The 20997-nt window shown below is 42.3% G+C and overlaps 1 protein-coding gene across 1 annotated transcript; it reads right to left on the minus strand.

Annotated features, from left to right (window-relative positions):
• Positions 1 to 7648: 7648 nt before the first annotated feature.
• Positions 7649 to 16202, minus strand: rassf9 (Ras association domain family member 9). Its single transcript, XM_055933418.1, has 2 exons — positions 15954 to 16202; positions 7649 to 9599 (listed from the first exon to the last, which is right to left on the minus strand). Exons 1-2 carry the CDS (start codon positions 15998 to 16000, stop codon positions 8261 to 8263), a joined length of 1386 nt encoding a protein of 461 aa, XP_055789393.1. The 5' UTR covers positions 16001 to 16202; the 3' UTR covers positions 7649 to 8260.
• Positions 16203 to 20997: the final 4795 nt, after the last annotated feature.

Here is a 20997-nt window from a genome sequence, read left to right on the forward strand (position 1 = left end):
TAACCAGGAGGTGAGGCCTCATTTAACACAGTAAATTCATCAGGCTTAAGCCATGTTTCAGTCAGGCCAATCACATCAAGATTATGATCAGTGATTAGTTAATTGACTATAACTGCCTTGGAAGTGAGGAATCTAACATTAAGTAGCCCTATTTTGAGATGCGAGGTATCACAATCTCTTTCAATAATGGCAGGAATGGAGGATGTCTTTATTCCAGTGAGATTGCTAATGCAAACACCGCCATGTTTAGTTTTGCCCAACCTAGATCGAGGCATAGCCACAGTCTCAATGGGGATAGCTGAGCTGACTACATTGACTGTGCTAGTGGCAGACTCCATTAAGCTGGCAGGCTGGCTAACAGCCTGCTGCCTGGCCTGCACCCTATCTCATTGTGAAGCTAGGGGAGTTAGAGCCCTGTCTATGTTCGCAGATAAGATGAGAGTAATAAAAGTAAAGTCAAACAGGATGGTCATTATGCTTCATGACAGTGTCATAAAGTGTATTTTTTGCAAGTTATTTAAAATATGATTAAAAAATAATTCATTGCAACAACAACAAAGGACTTAAGAAAAAACTTTCAAATGAAAGGAAACATTTGAATAAATGTGAAACCTAGCTACAAAAACCCGTCATCCTTCTGCACTAGTAGGTTTTAATAGTGATAGTCAGGCGGGTTGTAAGGCAGTGTGTGTGTGTGTGTGTGTGTGTGTGTGTGTGGGGGGGGGGGGGGGGGGGGGTTGGGAAAGGTATCACATGATTTCTATATGATGTTTGTAGAATTCACTAGATGCTCAGACATAGGCCTACCAGAGAAAAATACTCCAGTTGTTAATGCTTGGGTCATGCTTGAAGTTAAAAAATGACTGCCGTACTCTTCCCCCCTTTCTCTTGCTGTTTCTCTCTCTTTACACCTCTTTGTTCATGTCTCTCTGCCTCTCCCATTTCCTCCATTCCTCTCTCTGCAGTATGCTATTTTACCTTCTATTTTCTTCTCCCTCTTTTTTCTTTATTTTTTCAATATTTTCCTCTTTCTTACTGAAGGGAGTCACAGTCTATCTTCCTCTTTTCCTTAATGAAAGGGTAATGGATGGAGGAGAGAGCAGTATCAGAGAAACACCTGTGGCTCAGCAAACAGCCTCTGATTGAACAGCAACACTAATAAGGAGGAAAATAATTAATGTCTGAGCTAGAATGTGGCCCTGCTTATTTACAGAGTGATTAAAGGCAGGAGGCAGCAAAGATAAAACAGTCTATTTGAAGTGTGTGTGTGTGTGTGTGTGTGTGTGTGTGTGTGTGTGTGTGTGTGTGTGTGTGTGTGTGTGTGTGTGTGTGTGTGTGTGTGTGTCTGTGTGTGTGTGTGTGTGTGTGTGTGTGTGTGTGTGTGTGTGTGTGTGTGTGTGTGTGTGTGTGTGTGTGTGTGTGTGTGCGTGCGTGCGGGCTCTGTTAGCATGGCAACATGCCAAGGACTTGATCCCCCCCCCCAAGCAGCCAGACCAACACACAGGCACATACTGTACAGTACCTCTATTACGAGAGATTCACAATTTACTCGGATAAATCAGTTGCATTTCTCTTCATCAGTTTCTCTGGATGTCTTGCTCCTACCTGATTTACAATGGCTGTTAGTTGGCTCTTTGATCTGAAAATCATATGATTTATAATTGTTGTGGATGGCACCTTGGTTCTGCTTTGATTATTTAGGCAATTATATTTAGCTAGTACAGTGTACATCCAGGACATAGAATCTGCTGTGTTCAGACATGCCCACTGCTAAAGAGTCTATGACTGGAGTGACCTAGCTCTGCAGTGCCTCAATAAGGGGCTAGTAGAGGGGTTTGTGATATCACAGCCATTAAGATAATGCGATGGTAATTTCTGTTCTCGTGCCTCTGTCATCAATTTACATTTTGATTGATTTAAACGCAAGAAAGGCAGTTTTCTTGCTCTTCTTGATGCATTGATGTCAGTCTTACATGTTCATTTGGGTGGGATTATGTGTGTAAAGTAGTAAATAACCTCAGGCTGGTCATGGCTCACATCAACACCATCATCCCAGAATCCCTAGACCCACACCAATTTTCATACCGTCCCAACAGATCCACAGATGACGCAATCTCAATCGCACTCCACACTGCCCTTTTCCACCTGGATAAAAGGAACACCTATTTGAGAATGCTGTTCATTGACTACAGCTCAGTGTTCAACACCATAGTACCCACAAAGCTTATCTCTAAGCTAGAGACCCTGGGACTAAATACCTCCCTCTGCAACTGGATCTTGGACTTCCTGACGGGCCGCCCCCAGGTGGTAAGGGTAGGCAACAGCACATCTGCCATGCTGATCTTCAACACTGGGGCCCCACAGGGGTGCGTGCTTAGTCCCCTCCTGTACTCCCTGTTCACCCACGTCTTCGTGGCCAAACACGACTCCAACACCATCATTAAGTTTGCTGACAACACAACAGTGGTAGGCCTGATCACCTCCTCTATAAGGAGGTCAGAGACCTGGCAGTGTTGTGCCAGGACAACAACCTCTCCCTCAATGTGATCAAGACAAAGGAGATGATTGTGGACTACAGGAAAAGGAGGGCCGAACAGACCCCCATTTACATCAACAGGGCTGTAGTGGAGCAGGTTGAGAGTGTCCACATCCTCAACAAACAATCATGGTCCAAACACACCAAGAAAGTAATGAAGAGGGCACCACCACGCCTTTTCCCCTTCAGGAGACTGAAAAGATTTGGCATGGGTCCTCAGATCCTCAAAAAGTTCTACAGCTGCACCATCGAGAGCATCCTGACCCGTTGCATCACCGCCTGGTATGGCAACTGCTCGCCATCCAACCATAAGGATCTACAGAGGGTAGTGTGTACGGCCCCGTACATCACTGGGGCCAAGCTTCCTGCCATCCAGGACCTATATACTAGGAGGTGTCAAAGGAAGGCCCAAAAAATTGTCAAAGACTCCAGTCACCCAAGTCATAGACTGTTCTCTCTGCTACCACACGGCAAGTGGTACCGGAGCGCCAAGTCTAGGTCCAAAAGGCTCCTTAACAGCTTCTACCCCCAAGCCATAAGACTGCTGAACAATTAATCAAATGGCCACCCGGAATATTTACATTGACACACCCTCCCACCCCGCTTTGTTTTTACACTGCTGCTACTCGCTGTTTATTATCTATGCATAGTCACTTCACCCCTACCTACATGTACACTGCTGCTACTCGCTGTTTATTATCTATGCATAGTCACTTTACACCCTACCTACGTGTACACTGCTGCTACTCGCTGTTTATTATCTATACATAGTCACTTTACCCCCTACCTACGTGTACACTGCTGCTACTCGCTGTTTATTATCTATGCATAGTCACTTTACCCCCTACCTACGTGTACACTGCTGCTACTCGCTGTTTATTATCTATACATAGTCACTTTACCCCCTACCTACGTGTACACTGCTGCTACTCGCTGTTTATTATCTATACATAGTCACTTTACCCCCTACCTACGTGTACACTGCTGCTACTCGCTGTTTATTATCTATACATAGTCACTTTACCCCCTACCTACGTGTACACTGCTGCTACTCGCTGTTTATTATCTATACATAGTCACTTTACCCTCTACCTACGTGTACAAATTACCTTGACTAACTTGTACCCCCGCACATTGACTCGGTACTGGTACCCCCTGTACGAAGCCTCGTTATTGTTATTTAATTGTGTTACTTTTATTTACTTTTTTACTTTAGTTTATTTAGTAAATATTTTCTTAACTCTATTTCTTGAACTGCATTGTTGGTTAAGGGCTTGAAAGTAAGCATTTCACGGTAAGGTCAACACCTGTTGCATTCGGCACATGTCACACATACAATTTGATTTGATTTAAGAGGAAGGTAATTCCGTGACAGGACGTATGTGTTCATGATCACATCAAACTTAGTTGATTAAGGGTGTAGTGTACACAGTTCTAGTCAGACAGGCTTTCAAGTCATTGGTAAAGTGCCATTTTGTCACTTTCACACACTTAAAATGTGTACATATTTTTGGCGTCTGATTAGTGTGTTTGTACCCTAAGGGCGATTTTACAATCCCTTGCATACCGTCTTACAAATGTCATATGTCATACAAAGGCCAGTTGTGTTACTACGCTAACGGCTTCAGTATCTCACATGATCTCACATTCAGTTTCTCACATGATCTCACATTCAGTTTCTCACATGATCTCACATTCAGTATCTCACATGATCTCACATTCAGTTTCTCACATGATCTCACATTGTCACGTTCCTGACCTGTTTTCTGTTGTTTTTGTATGTGTTTAGTTGGTCAGGGCGTGAGTTGGGGTGGGCATTCTATGTTATGTGTTTCTATGTTGGGTTAAGTGTGTTGCCTGATATGGTTCTCAATTAGAGGCAGGTGTTTGACGTTTCCTCTGATTGAGAACCATATTAAGGTAGGCTGTTCTCACTGTTTGTTTGTGGGTAATTGTTGCTGTGTCTGTGTTTGTGCACCACACGGTACTGTTTCGTTTTGTTTAGTCTGTTCGTGCGTTCTTCGTTTTATGTTAGTTCGCATGTTCAGGTCTGTTGACGTCGTTTGTTGTTTTGTAGTTTGTCTTGTATTTTCGTATTCCTTATTATAATTAAATTCATTATGTCTACATACCTCGCTGCGTGTTGGTCCGATCCATGCTCTTCCTCGTCTGAGGAGGAGAACGACTTCGACAGCCGTTACACACATTCAGTATCTCACATGATCTCACATTCAGTATCTCACATGATCTCACATTCAGTATCTCACATGATCTCACATTCAGTATCTCACATGATCTCACATTCAGTATCTCACATGATCTCACATTCAGTATCTCACATGATCTCACATTCAGTATCTCACATTATCTCACATTCAGTATCTCACATTATCTCACATTCAGTATCTCACATGATCTCACATTCAGTTTCTCACATTATCTCACATTCAGTATCTCACATGATCTCACATTCAGTTTCTCACATTATCTCACATTCAGTATCTCACATGATCTCGCATTCAGTATCTCACATGATCTCACATTCAGTATCTCACATTATCTCACATTCAGTATCTCACATTATCTCACATTCAGTATCTCACATGATCTCACATTCAGTTTCTCACATTATCTCACATTCAGTATCTCACATGATCTCACATTCAGTATTTCACATGATCTCCACCCGGCACAGCCAGAGGAGGACTGGCCACCCCTCATAGCTTGGTTCCTCTCTAGGTTTCTTCCTAGGTTTTGGCCTTTCTAGGGAGTTTTTCCTAGCCACCGTGCTTCTACACCTGCATTGCTTGCTGTTTGGGGTTTTAGGCTGGGTTTCTGTACAGCACTTTGCGATATCAGCTGATGTAAGAAGGGCTATATAAATACATTTGATTTGATTTGATCTCACATACCGTTTCTCACATTATCTCACATCCAGTATCTCACATGATCTCACATTCAGTTTCTCACATTATCTCACATTCAGTATCTCACATGATCTCACATTCAGTATCTCACATGATCTCACATTCAGTTTCTCACATTATCTCACGTTCAGTATCTCACAAAACAAAACCCTAATACTACTGTTAATCCAGACATCAACCCCATTGCAGAGAGCAATGGATCAACATAATCCTTTTTACCACGAAATTAAATATTTTAAAATCACAGAACTCTGAGAGCCATAAAGCAGTTCAATTAACAAGCAATTTTCAACTTCAAAATGAGAAGAAAATTGGACGACTGACAAATCGTTTGGGGTTTTGGTTTGGGTTTTTTCAAAAGCCTCAGCTTTTATGCCTCTGACTAATGCTGGAATCAAATAATTAATATGAAACTTTCTATGATCTTGTTATTTCTGTTTTTGTGAATGACAGAGTTGAGTTCATTGTTTGATCCCTGTGATCAGAACGTTCAAGGACCACTGAAAACAGTTAAGTTCTTTTAAAACAACTTAGCACTGACAGCATGAGAAAATTAACACATTTTAATCAATTAATGTGTCATGTGTCATGTTGCATTATGTATTCAATATAATTTGAGCAATTATCTCAATATTATATTCCTTCTTTTGAGATACAAATATTACATAGACATTTGATAGATTCTAGTTAGATACGTCCATTGTTTGCTACTAATGCTTGGTATAAAAAGAGTGCAAGAGGTTCTTACTAGTCATTACTAGTCATAATACATTGATAATTCAATGAAACCATTCTCAGTGGTGTTAAATGGACTGTGGTGCAGTAGAAGGTGATAATTGTAAATTAGGTTGTGTGGTGTTTCACTCTCTGTGAATAGAGAATATGTGCTAGGCTTTATCAAAAGCCTAAGTGTTCTACAGCGCAGATATAGTCGTTCTTATAACTTTTCAATCAATAAAATAGTATTTGGAAATGAATAAAGAGCAATCGAGTCATTACAGACACCTCTCTCACAAACAGGGCGCCAGAAGCTTTAAAGACTGCACATACAGTACATGCATGGCATTCTAAACCACAGCTATTTCAAGGACCTGCACTCTAATATTGAACATAGTGTACATCTCAGTATGTTTAGTTTGTAACTCAGCCATTGCTGTCTTTAGCATCGTTCCCAACCCAAGACCATCCTAATCCACAAATAACTGTTTGTCCAAACTGGCCTGTAGTAATTGCTAACGCCGAGGTTGCCACAACAGGAAGAAAAAAATACAGCAGTACTGTAATTGTCATTTTGCGAGGCTTTTATCTCCTGCTGATCTGATGTAGACAGGTAAACTCATTGGACCCAGTCTAACTCCTGACTCTTTGCTTCTCCTCTCTGGGATATTGGCCAGTAATGTGCAGCGAAAAATACACTTTGAGAACTTTTTCATTCTTTTAAGAACAAGCTATGATGTGCCCTGTTGGCCTCTTTTCACCATTGGTCCTTGTGCTTGCCAAAGGCATCTGAAATTTCCGAAATAAGCAAAATATGTACTAATGTACTATCTGCCAACATCAGCCAGGGTACTATAAATGGAAAATCATGTAAATGTTGTGTTTGTTGTGAACTATCCCTTTAATGGTTAATACAGAGGGTCAGGGACAGTAATCAGCACAAAGCTTGTTACCAAATCACAGAAACGGAGTGCACCTACATTACATTAACTAGTCGTTCATAAGAACAATAAATACAGTAGCTAATAATGTGACCTCTTATATTCTGTTGTGCAATATCATAACCAACATCTTTAAGATGTGGGATCTCTATAGACATCAGAAAATACATTGAGGTATCGGATTTTCATCCAATTTGGGCTAAAGTGCCTGCTTAAAGCACTACACCCCTTGTTCATTCAACGAGACGGGCAAGGCACCAGTGACAGGGCCTTCCACATTGTAATGTTCAGTCTCTTTCATGATTGCCAGAGCTACTTAGAGGCTTAGAGAGGGGGGAGAAGCAGGCAATTAGTGTGTGAAATAGATATCCCCGGCTTTTCCACCACCAGCCCTGGTTTGCCCAGAATACACTATGTTACCTCTGTCAGCAACACCTTGACAAGCTTTAGTTTGTGCTTACCTAGCGAGCATCTCCAGTGAAATCGATGGAATCCCTAATGGACTTTTAGAGAAATGTTAAGAAGTGTTAAGAAACATGACTTTATTGTTGCAGTAAAGAATGTACATTTATATATATATATTTTTTAGCTTAAATGGCTTTCAGTTTATATGAATGATAGTGACTACCTGCACACATATTGAGAAATATAGAGTTTGGCTTCATATGCTTTTGGAATGTATATAAACATACAGTAACAAATAGTCTAATGCTTAAAAACAAGAACACAAATAAATATAGTTTTCACTTACATCTCATTGTTCTTTTGTCATTTTGATGAATCTCTGTGTGACATTTTATCTTATAGCTTATGAAGAAAATATGAAGAGATAATGCTTTACAGTTTATAACAAAGGCAGACTCGTAAAATTCTACATCTACAAAGGTCTGCTGAATGTTTTAATATAAAACAATCATTTATGTTTTGTGTTTTGGTCAATCTATTAATACTTAATGAAGTGTCATGCAATGGGCACGTCAAAAGTAGGAATAGTAAGAAAATACTATTATCATTTGAAGTAGCAAATGTGTCAGTGTAACTCAATGATTAATACAGTATCAAATTAGTCCACCAGGCAAATAGTGCATATAGTGGGATTGTCTATTGCCTTCTGAGGTGAATCCAGAGAGGCAGACATCTCAGACATCAGTGTCCAGCGGTGGCAGGATCATGTCCAGACAGGGAGACAGTGAGTCCTGACTGTGTGTGGAGCTGATCCCTGTGTCTGAGTCTGTGTCTGTAACATCTGTAGGGGACAGGCTGTGTTTCAGTCTCACTGCCTGTGGAACAATGCATGGGGCTGGGCATTTCATAGTCCCGAGCCCGGGCGTTTCCTGCACGCTGTCCCCCACCTGCAGTGTGCTCAGCTGGGAAGCCAGCTGCCAGCAATCCTGGTCCTTGGAGAACAGTGTGGATTCATAGCCCTTCAGCTCCTTCTCCAGCTGGGCCGTTTGGATGTGAAGGGACACGCCGGTGCGCAGACTAAGCCTCAGTTCGGCCTGCAGTCTCTCCAGTTCTGCCGCCTCCCAGGACAGGTCTGGGTCAGAAGTTACCCCTGCCGTTGCCCCCTGTAACTGAGCATCCTTGTCGGGGACCTCCGGCAACGCTAACATGGCCCTCGTCAGCTCTACGTCGATGTCCTGGGACAGCTGGGCTATAAGCTCCTCGTGCCTGAGCAGCTGCATCTCCAACTGGACCACACCGTCACTAGTATACACGCACTCCTGCAACAGCTCCTGCTCTGAAACCCCTGGCTGGCTGTCCAGGTTCTGGTTGTGGCTGTGGGGGAAGGAGATAGGGGAGAGTGAGGAGAATCCCTCATGGAGAAGCTCTGTATCCTGTTGTCCTCCCTGCAGCTCCATCTCAAAGCGTTCCATCTCATAGTCCAGCTCCCTCATCCTCTGGATCTGATGCCGGATGGTGTGGTCCTGTTGGATAAGCAGCTGAACCATCCTGTCTATCTCCTCGCTGCCCGGAGAAGATCCCACTACCCTCTTCTCCTTATGGATCTTCTCCAGCTTCCTGAAGGCCTTCTTCACCATCCGTTTCTGCCTCTCCACTGGCAGTGACTGGGAGTACTGGGCCGGGCCTTGTTCCCATCTCTTAGCCCCCTTAGCCCCCTTCAAGTTGACCCCTTTCTTGCATCCTGCTTGGGGTACAAAATCGTTGGCCTTGACCAGGGTGAACTGGATGAATGGTCGCTGGTCTCCCCAGGCGTTCCATAGCCTGAGGATGCGGGTTAATGGGGGCAGAGCCCTCTCAAAGCCTTTCCAGCGCTCTAGCAGGCAGAAGTCTTTAGGGTCGCCGTGCAGAAATTTCTTGCTCTCAGGGATGGTCTTGTGGTCGTCCAGCAAGGCCTGCACTATGTCAGCACACGTGGTGTGTTTGGTGACACCGCACACCACCTTCTCCTCATCACACACAGACACCTGGATCTCCTTTCCTAGCACAGTTTCCTTGTCGTCTTTGTCCTTCGCTCTAGGATAAAGACAAATACAAAACGGTAAGTGTTTGAATAGTCAACAGGTTCTGATATGGTACGACTTGGTTATACTGTATGTGTTAGACATCAATGGGTATAATTGAAATAACCATTGAACAGCATGAAATGTCCCAGAATGTAATGATGTGCAATTATGGATAAACCTAGTTTTTGACGTGTCATTTCATTAGCCTAATAGCTTTGGGAAAAAGCACATCCTATGGTTGGTTGGTGGTCATCAAGGCAGTCGATGAGCAGAAAACGTAGTCACTCAATTTGCTCAGCACTCCGATTCTGATTCTATGAAATAGTTACTCATCCTCTTACTCATCAGACATGATCACTTTATGATTCCGTTCTGAGCTATTTCACTCCAAAGCCCTCATTATCTTTTTGTCTGGACCATAAAAACCTGATAAAAAAATCGCCTCCAAAATCGGCTTTTGGTTATGTCCCTTGTTAAACTCAATGTTTCATTCCTTTGTCTCCTTTCCATGATGGGAAACCCCCATAGTCATGGGCAGTTCAGATCAAAAGAGGCAGCGCAGATACCAACACAATTAATCACATTAAGCAATAATCAAACGTAATGTCCAGATAGCATTTTGTGACATGGCAATTTTGTTGCAGTACAAGGCACTGAACTTTGTAATGTTTAATACATGGTAATGTTAACATCGGATGTCTTCAGTAGCTCAACAGTATTCGACTGACTAATATGTTTCAGGCTAATGTCCCTAGAATCTAATTTAATATCTCATATAAGAACATCTAAATAAGTCCTGTAACTGCATCATATGTCCAAAGGCCAGATACTGTAACATTCCAGTACCAAAGTATCCATATCGTTCTCATTGTATGTACAGTGGCTTTCATTCTTTAATTCCATGACATCATAGATCATACCACACATGGTTTTGGTTAGGGTCTGATATGGTGAGTCTGGTCCTAGTCTTGGTATCAGGTACTGACTCCATTGTCTGACTGTTGGATAAAAGGTTATCTTAATCTATATCTGTTCTGTCTGTCTGTGGAGAGATAACCTTCTCTGACCACAAGATCCAGGTTGGGCTAACATCAAGCTCTTCAGGCATCCTGGAGGCAATGTCAATCATCCCTCTACCAGGCACGAACAAAGCTTCAGAGTGGCCCCTGGATGACACAGCCCACAGTAGTTACCTGTTCAAAACGACAGACGATAACACACATCTGACGCACATGTCTACTGTACAGTCAGTGATGGGAGAAATATACAATAAACAACCTCATTCAAAAAGAGTTGAATGGAAACACCAATCCCCGCTAGCTTAGCTCCTCGTGAAGTGTTGGGTTGAGCTGATATACAGTGCGATATCACCACGTAGTGTTACGGTTTCCAACGGGCGTAAAAACACACAGGTGGAGCATTGTGTAAACTCTGAGCTGAACGAGGCCTGAGGAATGCGATATGTATGCAACAATGCAACAGGCTAGTTAATGGTTATGGAGACCCTTGGAGATGAAAAGGGAATGCAAATACCTGAGCTATGCAGAGAGAGGGAAAACAATCTCCTCGACACGCCTCCAGCATTCACAGACAATCACCATGACGACTTTGACCTAACCATTCCTCCACCTCTTCCCTTGGAAACCCAAGGAGCACTCAGTAACTTGAGAAATTGGAGACTCTCTTCTGTCTCTCGAAATGTAAAGACTGCCTTCTCCTTTCTCAGTGAGGAGAACAGTAGAGTATGGTAGATATAGTACTGGAGCCTTTCCCCCCAAAATTTACTGAAAAATAAATTTAAAAAAACACAGAAAAGTTGCATAGACACATGTGAAAACAAGCATGTATTCACGCATACACACATACAATTAGTGTTATGGTAGGCCAGCTGACCTAAACCCTCAGCTGTGCAGGAAGTCACAGGAAGGCAGAACACTAGAGGAAGGGAAGCACCTGTGTTTGTCCTGCAGGGCCACAATCAGTGGAACACCGGCAACATCCTGCTACTTCCTGACAGAATGCTAGTCTATGGACAGGGAGGAGGAAAACATGAATTCCATAACTAGACCTGTGTAAATATGGAACATGAGGTGCACACCTAATGTAACATGAGCAAGGAATATGGGTATATTGTGTGAGTATGTCTCCATGGATGTCATATTAACAGTGAGCTGTGCTGGGAATAGTTCCCATCCGGTACTGATACATATTCACATCATGGTTAGTGACATAGTTAACTGGCCTTTTTCTTACGTTTGAGGCAGCACCCGAAGTAGAGACCTGTGTCAAAACGTGTTCTGTCTCAGTGAGGAGAAGATGAGGTTACAACTTGCTCTCTCTCACTCTGAGGACAACCATGTTTACACTTAACTGGTGATAAGATAACAGTGAAGTCGGTGCCAAAACAGTAGACATACACACTGTGTAACACTGGGAACTGTATGTCTCCTCTCCTCTCGAGCCAACTCCCTGCCTGGACAAATACAAAGTCTGCATGGGCCAATGGGTTGATTTAATCAAAGCCAATACATTCATGAGGGCTGTGAACTGGTGTGTCACTTCATATGCATAGCTGGGGAATATGTTATGGTTTGGGGCAGGAACGTATGTGGGCGCCCTTACAGGTCTACATTGATAAACTTATATACAGTACTTTATGACAGAAATGTACATGAATGTGCTGATGAACTTGAGTGTGCCAATCGTTAAAAAAAACTAAATACAAACTACACACAGTCAAAGTCTACATACATGTAGGTTTTATATCCTACTTTATGTCATTGCTAATGTCAAATAAATCTGTGTCATTCAATAATTCCTAATTTAATAGGGAGCTAAATGCTGAGTAATCTACAGAAACCTGATCAAGCACACTTGACCCCTGAGTAGATGTTGGAAGTACATAAAGGCCTGTGGTGGAGGAGAAACTCTATTCTATTAAACTACCAGGTGATATGCAGTTTGTGTGTTTCTGTGATCTACGTTGGAACACCACAGCATTTATAGTTCACATTGCTAGAGCACTTCTTGTTCCCTAAGACATATCATAAAACTCATTTAATACAGTAAAAATGATCTCATCAATTTAAAAACCACCCTTGGCAAATTTACACTGAAGAATCAAATGCATTTTCTTTAAAGTTTGAACAAGTCCCAACAAGTGAGAGCAAATTATTAGCGCTACTCTATGTCACAACGTGTTGTCTGAGTGACACTATCAACTAGACAAACAGGGAAACATGGATCTATTGATATTATGTGACAGTTGCCCATCTGTGATACTATGAACGTAAACATTTGTTGAGCTGTTGTTATCAAGACTAGTTTGAGTGGGAAGTGACTACACTAGATTACAATATATCGGTGGAGACTGTTGGAAGGAGCTATATTCTATATTGGAGGAAGGGCTAATATTAATCGCTGGAATGGAATAAACGGAACGGTTATGTTGCTTTACATCCATATTCAAAGAACATAGAAAAAGTAACAGAGCCTGAAGTGCAAGACAGGAACGGTTCTTTAAAGAGTTGTAGTAGTGTGAATGCACCAGACAGTTTCACATCTAAATCCTTCTAAAGATACTAGAAACCATCATCATCTTTCATATGTAATCCAAGCCCATCCATTCAATTAAATAAGGCCCAAAGAAAATGGGAGCGAATACTGTACTGTACAGTAAGTGGCGTGAATCCTGTTTGTGTAAAGCCATGTCCCACAGGCGGTTTCCCAAACACAAATAACTATGTGGAGGGCTGCTATCATGGGACGAAACAGGAGGAGACTAGGTCTACTGTGTTCCAAATGGCACCCTAGGGGCTGCCTCACAAATGGCAGCCTACCCTATTGGCCCTGGTCAAAAGTAGTGCACTAAATAGGGAATAGGTTGCCATTTGGGATGCAGCCTGGAGAGGCACACAGTTCTCGGCTCTTATCTTAAGAGGATGAGGGATTTGGAAGGAAATAACATCACTTCTCTATCTGGGTTCGTTGATCTCTAGGATGACTCCCAGTCAGATAGGCATCTGGGAGAAAAGACAAAATAATCTACGCCCTTACCCTATTTTCGTCTCTCCCGGGCCGGTGCAGCACTGGAGAAGAGTCCTTACTGTATCATATGGTTGTGAAGAGAAGTGGCATCCACTTGTAAAGGAAACTATGTTGTTTTCAGACTGTTTCAATGGGTCAAATCTGAATTGTCTGACTCTCAGGGTAAATTGTCTTGATCCAGCTGAACATAAACCATGATTCCTGTCTATCTACATCAGGGGTGTCAAACTCATTCCATGGAGGGCCGATTGTCTGCTCGTTTTTGGTTTCTTCTTTAAATTTGTGACCAATTAAGACCTAGACAACCAGGTTATGGGAGTTCCTTACCAATCAGTGACCTTAATTCATCAATACATTTTCAAGGCAGGAGCAAAAACCTGCAGACATTCGTTCCTCTGTGGAATGAGTTTGACACGTGATCGACATATTCTAATATGTTTCAATGGGCCAAATTTGAATTGTCTGACCTTCAGGGTAAATTAATTTGATCCAGCTGAATATAACCAAGCTTCCTGTCTATCTACATATTCTGACATCGAATACAACTACAGTATATCATGCTGAATATTTTTTCCCCTTTAGGATATATCTAAGCCAATCTTCAGGAATGAATCCAACTTGGTGTATCTCCTTGCTACACAATTTAAATTGACATATCTAGAGATCTGAAAACGTGAGATAATTATAGTTGGCCAAGCTGCTGGGTAATTACTACACAACATGAAAAAATGACATATCTACTGAGGCAACTTGAGCTGAGACTGTTTGAAGTCATCAAAGACAGTCGGACTAGACAGATAAATGCTTCACTTGTCGTCAGCTGTGTGTGCAATGAAAATACATTAGTGTCAGACTGGTGCCACTGCCACAATCAGGGTTAGCGATGAATGCCTGAAGAAATGTGCAAAACTTACTTCTCTTCACTTCGACCGACATAAAACTGCATCTATTTTTTCTCAAACTTAAAGTGTCAGCAAAGTTCATTCAGCCAAACAAAAGCAATTCATTTATTTTTCTCTATAAAAATGTTTTAAGATACTGGAGTAGATTGGAGCTGTTCCATATTTTTTAATACTTTTCAATGTACAGGGGTCTAGCCTATCTGGGACCATGAAACATCAAAAAGGGAACATAGCCACTTAAGGAAATTGCTCAAGCAAATTATACAAGTGTCGATGACAGGATACCTCTAAACTTGAACCAGGAATGCTCTCTCCCACTAAACAGTCTCTCAAGTAGAAACGCTTTATGAAAAACTATTTCAGGTTTAATTACAGATTAGTCTGCATCTTAAGAGCAGGTCAACTCTTATTAGATTCCATATTATACGCCTTTCTGTCTGGCATAAAACTCCACACCAAAGTCTACAGGGATATTTTACGGTAAATCTTTTTTTTTATCATATCATTTTTATGCAATTCCATGTCGGACTCAACATGTGTTGACATTTTGTGAACATTTTCTCCAGTGCACAATGTTATATGAACCCTAGTAATAGCTGATGTGACATGGCCTTTAGTGTCAAAACAAACCGAGGCAAGGGTTTACAATGTGGTGGCGTAGGTATTATTCATGCCCTGAAATGTATGTGTTCTTACGTTATTACCATGTTATGACCCCTCAAAAGTCACTACTGTCATGATTTGTCTGACTGACTGACAGGAGTCTGCTCACAGTCATCTGTTCATCTGCAGTGTCTAGAGTTGGTCTGACTTAGACATATTGACAGCCACACTTTCCCATCACCACACACGCACCACACACACACACACACACACACACACACACACACACACACACACACACACACACACACACACACACACACACACACACACACACACACACACACACACACACACACACACACACACACACACACACACACACACACACACACACACACACACACAGTCTACTTACAACATTAAAATGGCCATTTCACCTGCTTACAAAACAAAAAACCTCCCACAATTTCAACAACATAAAATGCCACCATTTACCTTCACTGAGCAGGAGAACATTTTAAATGCAAAAGAGTTACAGTATATCAGAGTCTGGACGAGATGCCAAAATAGCCTATGCTGTTTTCTCTCACATCAATAGATTCGGAAATGAGAGCTGAATTGTTGAACAGCCACATTGGTGGTATTTTTGGTCAGATGGATAAAACAATTATGTACGTAAAATAAGGAATATTTAGCACCCAGAAGAGGAGCATAAATTCCCTCCTCCACATGTTAAATGTGCCTCATATACAGTATTCTACAGTTCTGAATGCAACAGGTGAGAACTCAAAAATACATCTTCAAATTACCTGTTTTTCAAACGCGCTTTCAGAAAGTTCTTCCCGAATGGAGCCATAGCAAGCCGCTCAACTGAAACACAATTATCCAAAATGCTGCCAAAATGGGTTACAGCCACTGCATGGCAGGACGTCTGTGACTTTTTCACAAACTGGTGTAGGTTTGTCACTCACCAAAAAGTTGAACACTGTCCCAAATCGGAACGCTTGTCATAGCGCACTTCAGTGAGAGGCCGCCCCATCGTAAAACTGAGGGTGGCGTTTATCCAAAAATGGAGGCGTAAATCTCAGCCGCACTTATTCTGCGCGTTCAAAACGGTTCTTTATAATGACCAACACATCAAAGCATACATTTGCCATTTTAAAAGAGGACAGAACAGAAGCCAATATAATTTTTTTTTGTGGGGGGTGGGGGGGCTCAACTTTCTATGATATACAGTGGGAATATCGATATTCACATTTCTGTTTTAGAGAGCAAATCATTCATTCGTTCATGTTTTTTCATATATGGACTATTTCATCCCTGTGTTTACTTGAGAATAATCGTGTTGGTTAATGGTTTCCCACAATCCAGTAATTTATTACAGCCCACTAGGCAGCATATGAATGCGCGATGGAAGAGCAAGTAGACATAATTTGCTTGAGACTGACGTCTAGCGGGAGTGCATTTTCATCACGATAGCATGACCTATGTATGGTACAATTACATCATCGATGGGAATCGTTGGGGAAAAAATTAAGAAAACAAATATAATATAATAATCACACACATTTTGTTTGATAGTTGAATATGGTGAAAATAAGCCTATAATACAACTCATATAATAAAACTCCCTATACCCATAATAATAACTTCACAGCATTTGGTCTCAAGGTAAGAAGAGTGATACAACTTTAATTTTACCACATTGATCTAGGCTTGATAAGACACCATTAAATCCTAATTTAGACACCACCTAAAACATCCAGAAATAAGTGTTAGAAAAATATTGGGGTTTATAGAGTATTTGTAGAGCCCGGAGAGTGTGTCTCTGAATCCCAGTGAGACAGGGGGTCCTCAACTTCAGACACACAGCTCTCCTTCACAAACAAATCAGAAAACCAATCAGTCTACCCACTCTAAAGTAATAAATATAACCAAATATGAAAATAACCACATCTTGAAGTTGTATGATGCAAAACCCTGATGTGTGACGCGGGGATGACGTCTGATGTCACGATGACACAGCGCCAGGGCTCATAGGTTGAGAAAGAGGGGGAGAGGGTGATGAGAGAGAGAGAAAGGGGGAGAGGGAAGGGGGAGAGGATGAAGGAGGGAGTGTGGGGGGGGGGGGGAGTGGTCCTCTGACATCATTCTACCTCTTATATACTGAGGGAATGGAGTCCAGTGTTCTTCACTTCATTCATTCTACCTACAGCCAGGAGGACACAGTCACACACTGTCACTGACAGGAAAAACAGATCACAAGGAGAAACAGTCTGAGTGAGTACACTCCTTCTCCACCTCCATCTCTGTCTCTCTTTCTGCATTTGACCCCTAACCCTATGGACTTGGGTCCTGCTTAGCTAGCTGGATTCAGAGTGTGGGATTTTCTCCAAGATGCAGGCACAGTTGGCGTTTGTGCTTCTCCTCTGTTTGACGTGTGGCATATTATGTTCAGGTAAGCACAGGCATCCTTTGATATCCTTTCCTAATGATGCTAATTGATTTGCTACCTTGCTGAGTGTTATATTGGTTGCATTGTCAACTGATTAGGTTGGATTTAATCTTGAAAGAACAGGACATATACTCAGAGACTACGGACTAACTGAATTCCTCTCAACTGAAACATACTTTGGCAACAGGTGGATTTCACCATGCACTCTATAGTTATCTTGTCCATTCACATCCATTGATTACCCTGACATTCCTATCAAGAAGACACAACCTCTCTGAGATATGCTCTGAAATAGTGGGTATCCTCTAAATTCACCCAATGTTGTCAGATGATTTTGTTATTTATATGTTTTGAAAGTATTTAGAGTCCAGAAATGACATTATTTTTATCACATCATGTTTCTTTGAAATTCTACAAAATGTAATTCACCAAAATTCACAACATCAGTTTAGTCAATTGAAGATAATATATTACATTGCAGCAAAATTTGAATACAGTAAATTCATTTTCAACACATTTTTGGTGTGCATCGTTCTGGTGGGGTAGATCTGCAGAGATACAGGGTGTGCATGGGTTTGTTCTAGCCCAGCACAGAACTATCCATCTAGCCATTTAATCAATGCCCTAGCCTAGTTGTCTCAGGTGTTTTATTGTTAAGACAGCCAATTGAAACTTTCCAGGATCAAGGTTTGTGACCACTGGGTTAATTGATGCATTAACACACATCTGACTGTCTGCTCGTTGATTAGCTCTCTCTATTTCTCTCTCTCGCTCTTTCTCTTCCTCTCTCTCGCTCTCTCTCTCGCTCTTTCTCTTCCTCTCTCTCACTCTCTCTCTCGCTCTTTCTCTTCCTCTCTCTCGCTCTCTCTCTCTCGCTCTTTCTCTTCCTTTCTCTCCCCCCTCTCTCGCTCTTTCTCTTCCTCTCTCTCCCCCCTCTCTCGCTCTTTCTCTTCCTCTCTCTCCCCCTCTCTCGCTCTTTCTCTTCCTCTCTCTCCCCCCTCTCTCGATCTTCTCTTTCCTCTCTCTCTCCCCCCTCTCTCGCTCTTTCTCTTCCTCTCTCTCCCCCCTCTCTCGCTCTTTCTCTTCCTCTCTCTCCCCCTCTCTCGCTCTTTCTCTTCCTCTCTCTCCCCCTCTTTCTCTTCCTCTTTCTCTTCATCTTTCTCTTCCTCTTCCTCTTCCTCTTCCTCTTTCTCTTTCTCTTTCTCTTTCTCTTTCTCTTTCTCTTTCTCTTCCTCTTCCTCTTTCTCTTTCTCTTTCTCTTTCTCTTCCTCTTTCTCTTTCTCTTTCTCTTTCTCTTTCTCTTTCTCTTTCTCTTTCTCTTTCTCTTTCTCTTTCTCTTCCTCTTTCTCTTCCTCTCTCTCCCCCCTCTCTCGCTCTTTCTCTTCCTCTCTCTCCCCCCTCTCTCGCTCTTTCTCTTCCTCTCTCTCCCCCCTCTCTCGCTCTTCTCTTCCTCTCTCTCCCCCCTCTCGCTCTTTCTCTTCCTCTCTCTCCCCCTCTTTCTCTTCCTCTTTCTCTTCATCTTTCTCTTCCTCTTTCTCTTCCTCTTCCTCTTCCTCTTCCTCTTCCTCTTCCTCTTTCTCTTTCTCTTTCTCTTTCTCTTTCTCTTTCTCTTTCTCTTCCTCTTCCTCTTTCTCTTTCTCTTTCTCTTCCTCTTTCTCTTTCTCTTTCTCTTTCTCTTTCTCTTTCTCTTTCTCTTTCTCTTCCTCTTTCTCTTCCTCTTTCTCTTCCTCTCTCTCCCCCCTCTCTCGCTCTTTCTCTTCCTCTCTCTCCCCCTCTTTCTCTTCCTCTTTCTCTTCATCTTTCTCTTCCTCTTTCTCTTCCTCTTTCTCTTCATCTTTCTCTTCCTCTTCCTCTTCCTCTTCCTCTTCCTCTTCCTCTTCCTCTTCCTCTTCCTCTTTCTCTTTCTCTTTCTCTTCCTCTTTCTCTTTCTCTTTCTCTTTCTCTTTCTCTTCCTCTTCCTCTTTCTCTTTCTCTTCATCTTTCTCTTCCTCTTCCTCTTTCTCTTTCTCTTTCTCTTTCTCTCTTTCTCTCTTCTCTTTCTCTTTCTCTTTCCTCTTCTCTTCCTCTTCTCTTCTCTTCCTCTTTCTCTTCCTCTTCCTCTTTCCTCTTTCTCTTTCTCTTTCTCTTTCTCTTTCTCTTCCTCTTCCTCTTTCTCTTTCTCTTTCTCTTCCTCTTCCTCTTCCTCTTTCTCTTTCTCTTTCTCTTTCTCTTCCTCTTCCTCTTCCTCTTTCTCTTTCTCTTTCTCTTTCTCTTCCTCTTTCTCTTCCTCTCTCTCTCTCTCTCTTTCTCTTCCTCTCTCTCGCTCTTCTCTCTCGCTCTTTCTCTTCCTCTCTCTCTCTCTCTCTCTCGCTCTTTCTCTTCCTCTCTCTCGCTCTCTCTCTCTCGCTCTTTCTCTTCCTTCTCTCTCCCCCCTCTCTCGCTCTTTCTCTTCTCTCTCTCTCCCCCTCTCTCGCTCTTTCTCTTCCTCTCTCTCCCCCTCTCTCGCTCTTTCTCTTCCTCTCTCTCCCCCCTCTCTCGCTCTTTCTCTTCCTCTCTCTCCCCCCTCTCTCGCTCTTTCTCTTCCTCTCTCTCCCCCCTCTCTCGCTCTTTCTCTTCCTCTCTCTCCCCCCTCTCTCGCTCTTTCTCTTCCTCTCTCTCCCCCTCTTTCTCTTCCTCTTTCTCTTCATCTTTCTCTTCCTCTTCCTCTTCCTCTTCCTCTTCCTCTTCCTCTTTCTCTTTCTCTTTCTCTTTCTCTTTCTCTTTCTCTTTCTCTTTCTCTTCCTCTTCCTCTTTCTCTTTCCTCTTTCTCTTCCTCTTTCTCTTTCCTCTTTCCTCTATTCTCTTTCTCTTTCTCTTTCTTCCTCTTTCTCCTTCTCTTTCCTTCTTCTCTCCACTTTCTCTTCCTCTTTCTCTTCCTCTCTCTCCCCCCCTCTCTCGCTCTTTCTCTTCCTCTCTCTCCCCCCTCTCTCGCTCTTTCTCTTCCTCTCTCTCCCCCCCTCTCTCGCTCTTTCTCTTCCTCTCTCTCCCCCCCCTCTCTCGCTCTTTCTCTTCCTCTCTCTCCCCCTCTTTCTCTTCCTCTTTCTCTTCATCTTTCTCTTCCTCTTTCTCTTCCTCTTTCTCTTCCTCTTCCTCTTCCTCTTCCTCTTCCTCTTCCTCTTCCTCTTCCTCTTCCTCTTCCTCTTTCTCTTTCTCTTTCTCTTCCTCTTTCTCTTCCTCTTCCTCTTTCTCTTTCTCTTTCTCTTCCTCTTCCTCTTTCTCTTTCTCTTCATCTTTCTCTTCCTCTTTCTCTTCCTCTTTCTCTTTCTCTTTCTCTTTCTCTTTCTCTTTCTCTTCCTCTTCCTCTTTCTCTTTCTCTTTCTCTTCCTCTTTCTCTTCCTCTTTCTCTTCATCTTTCTCTTCCTCTTTCTCTTCCTCTTTCT

The sequence above is a fragment of the Salvelinus fontinalis genome, chromosome 9, assembly GCF_029448725.1.
Source record: "Salvelinus fontinalis isolate EN_2023a chromosome 9, ASM2944872v1, whole genome shotgun sequence".
NCBI classification, from domain to species: Eukaryota; Metazoa; Chordata; class Actinopteri; order Salmoniformes; family Salmonidae; genus Salvelinus; species Salvelinus fontinalis.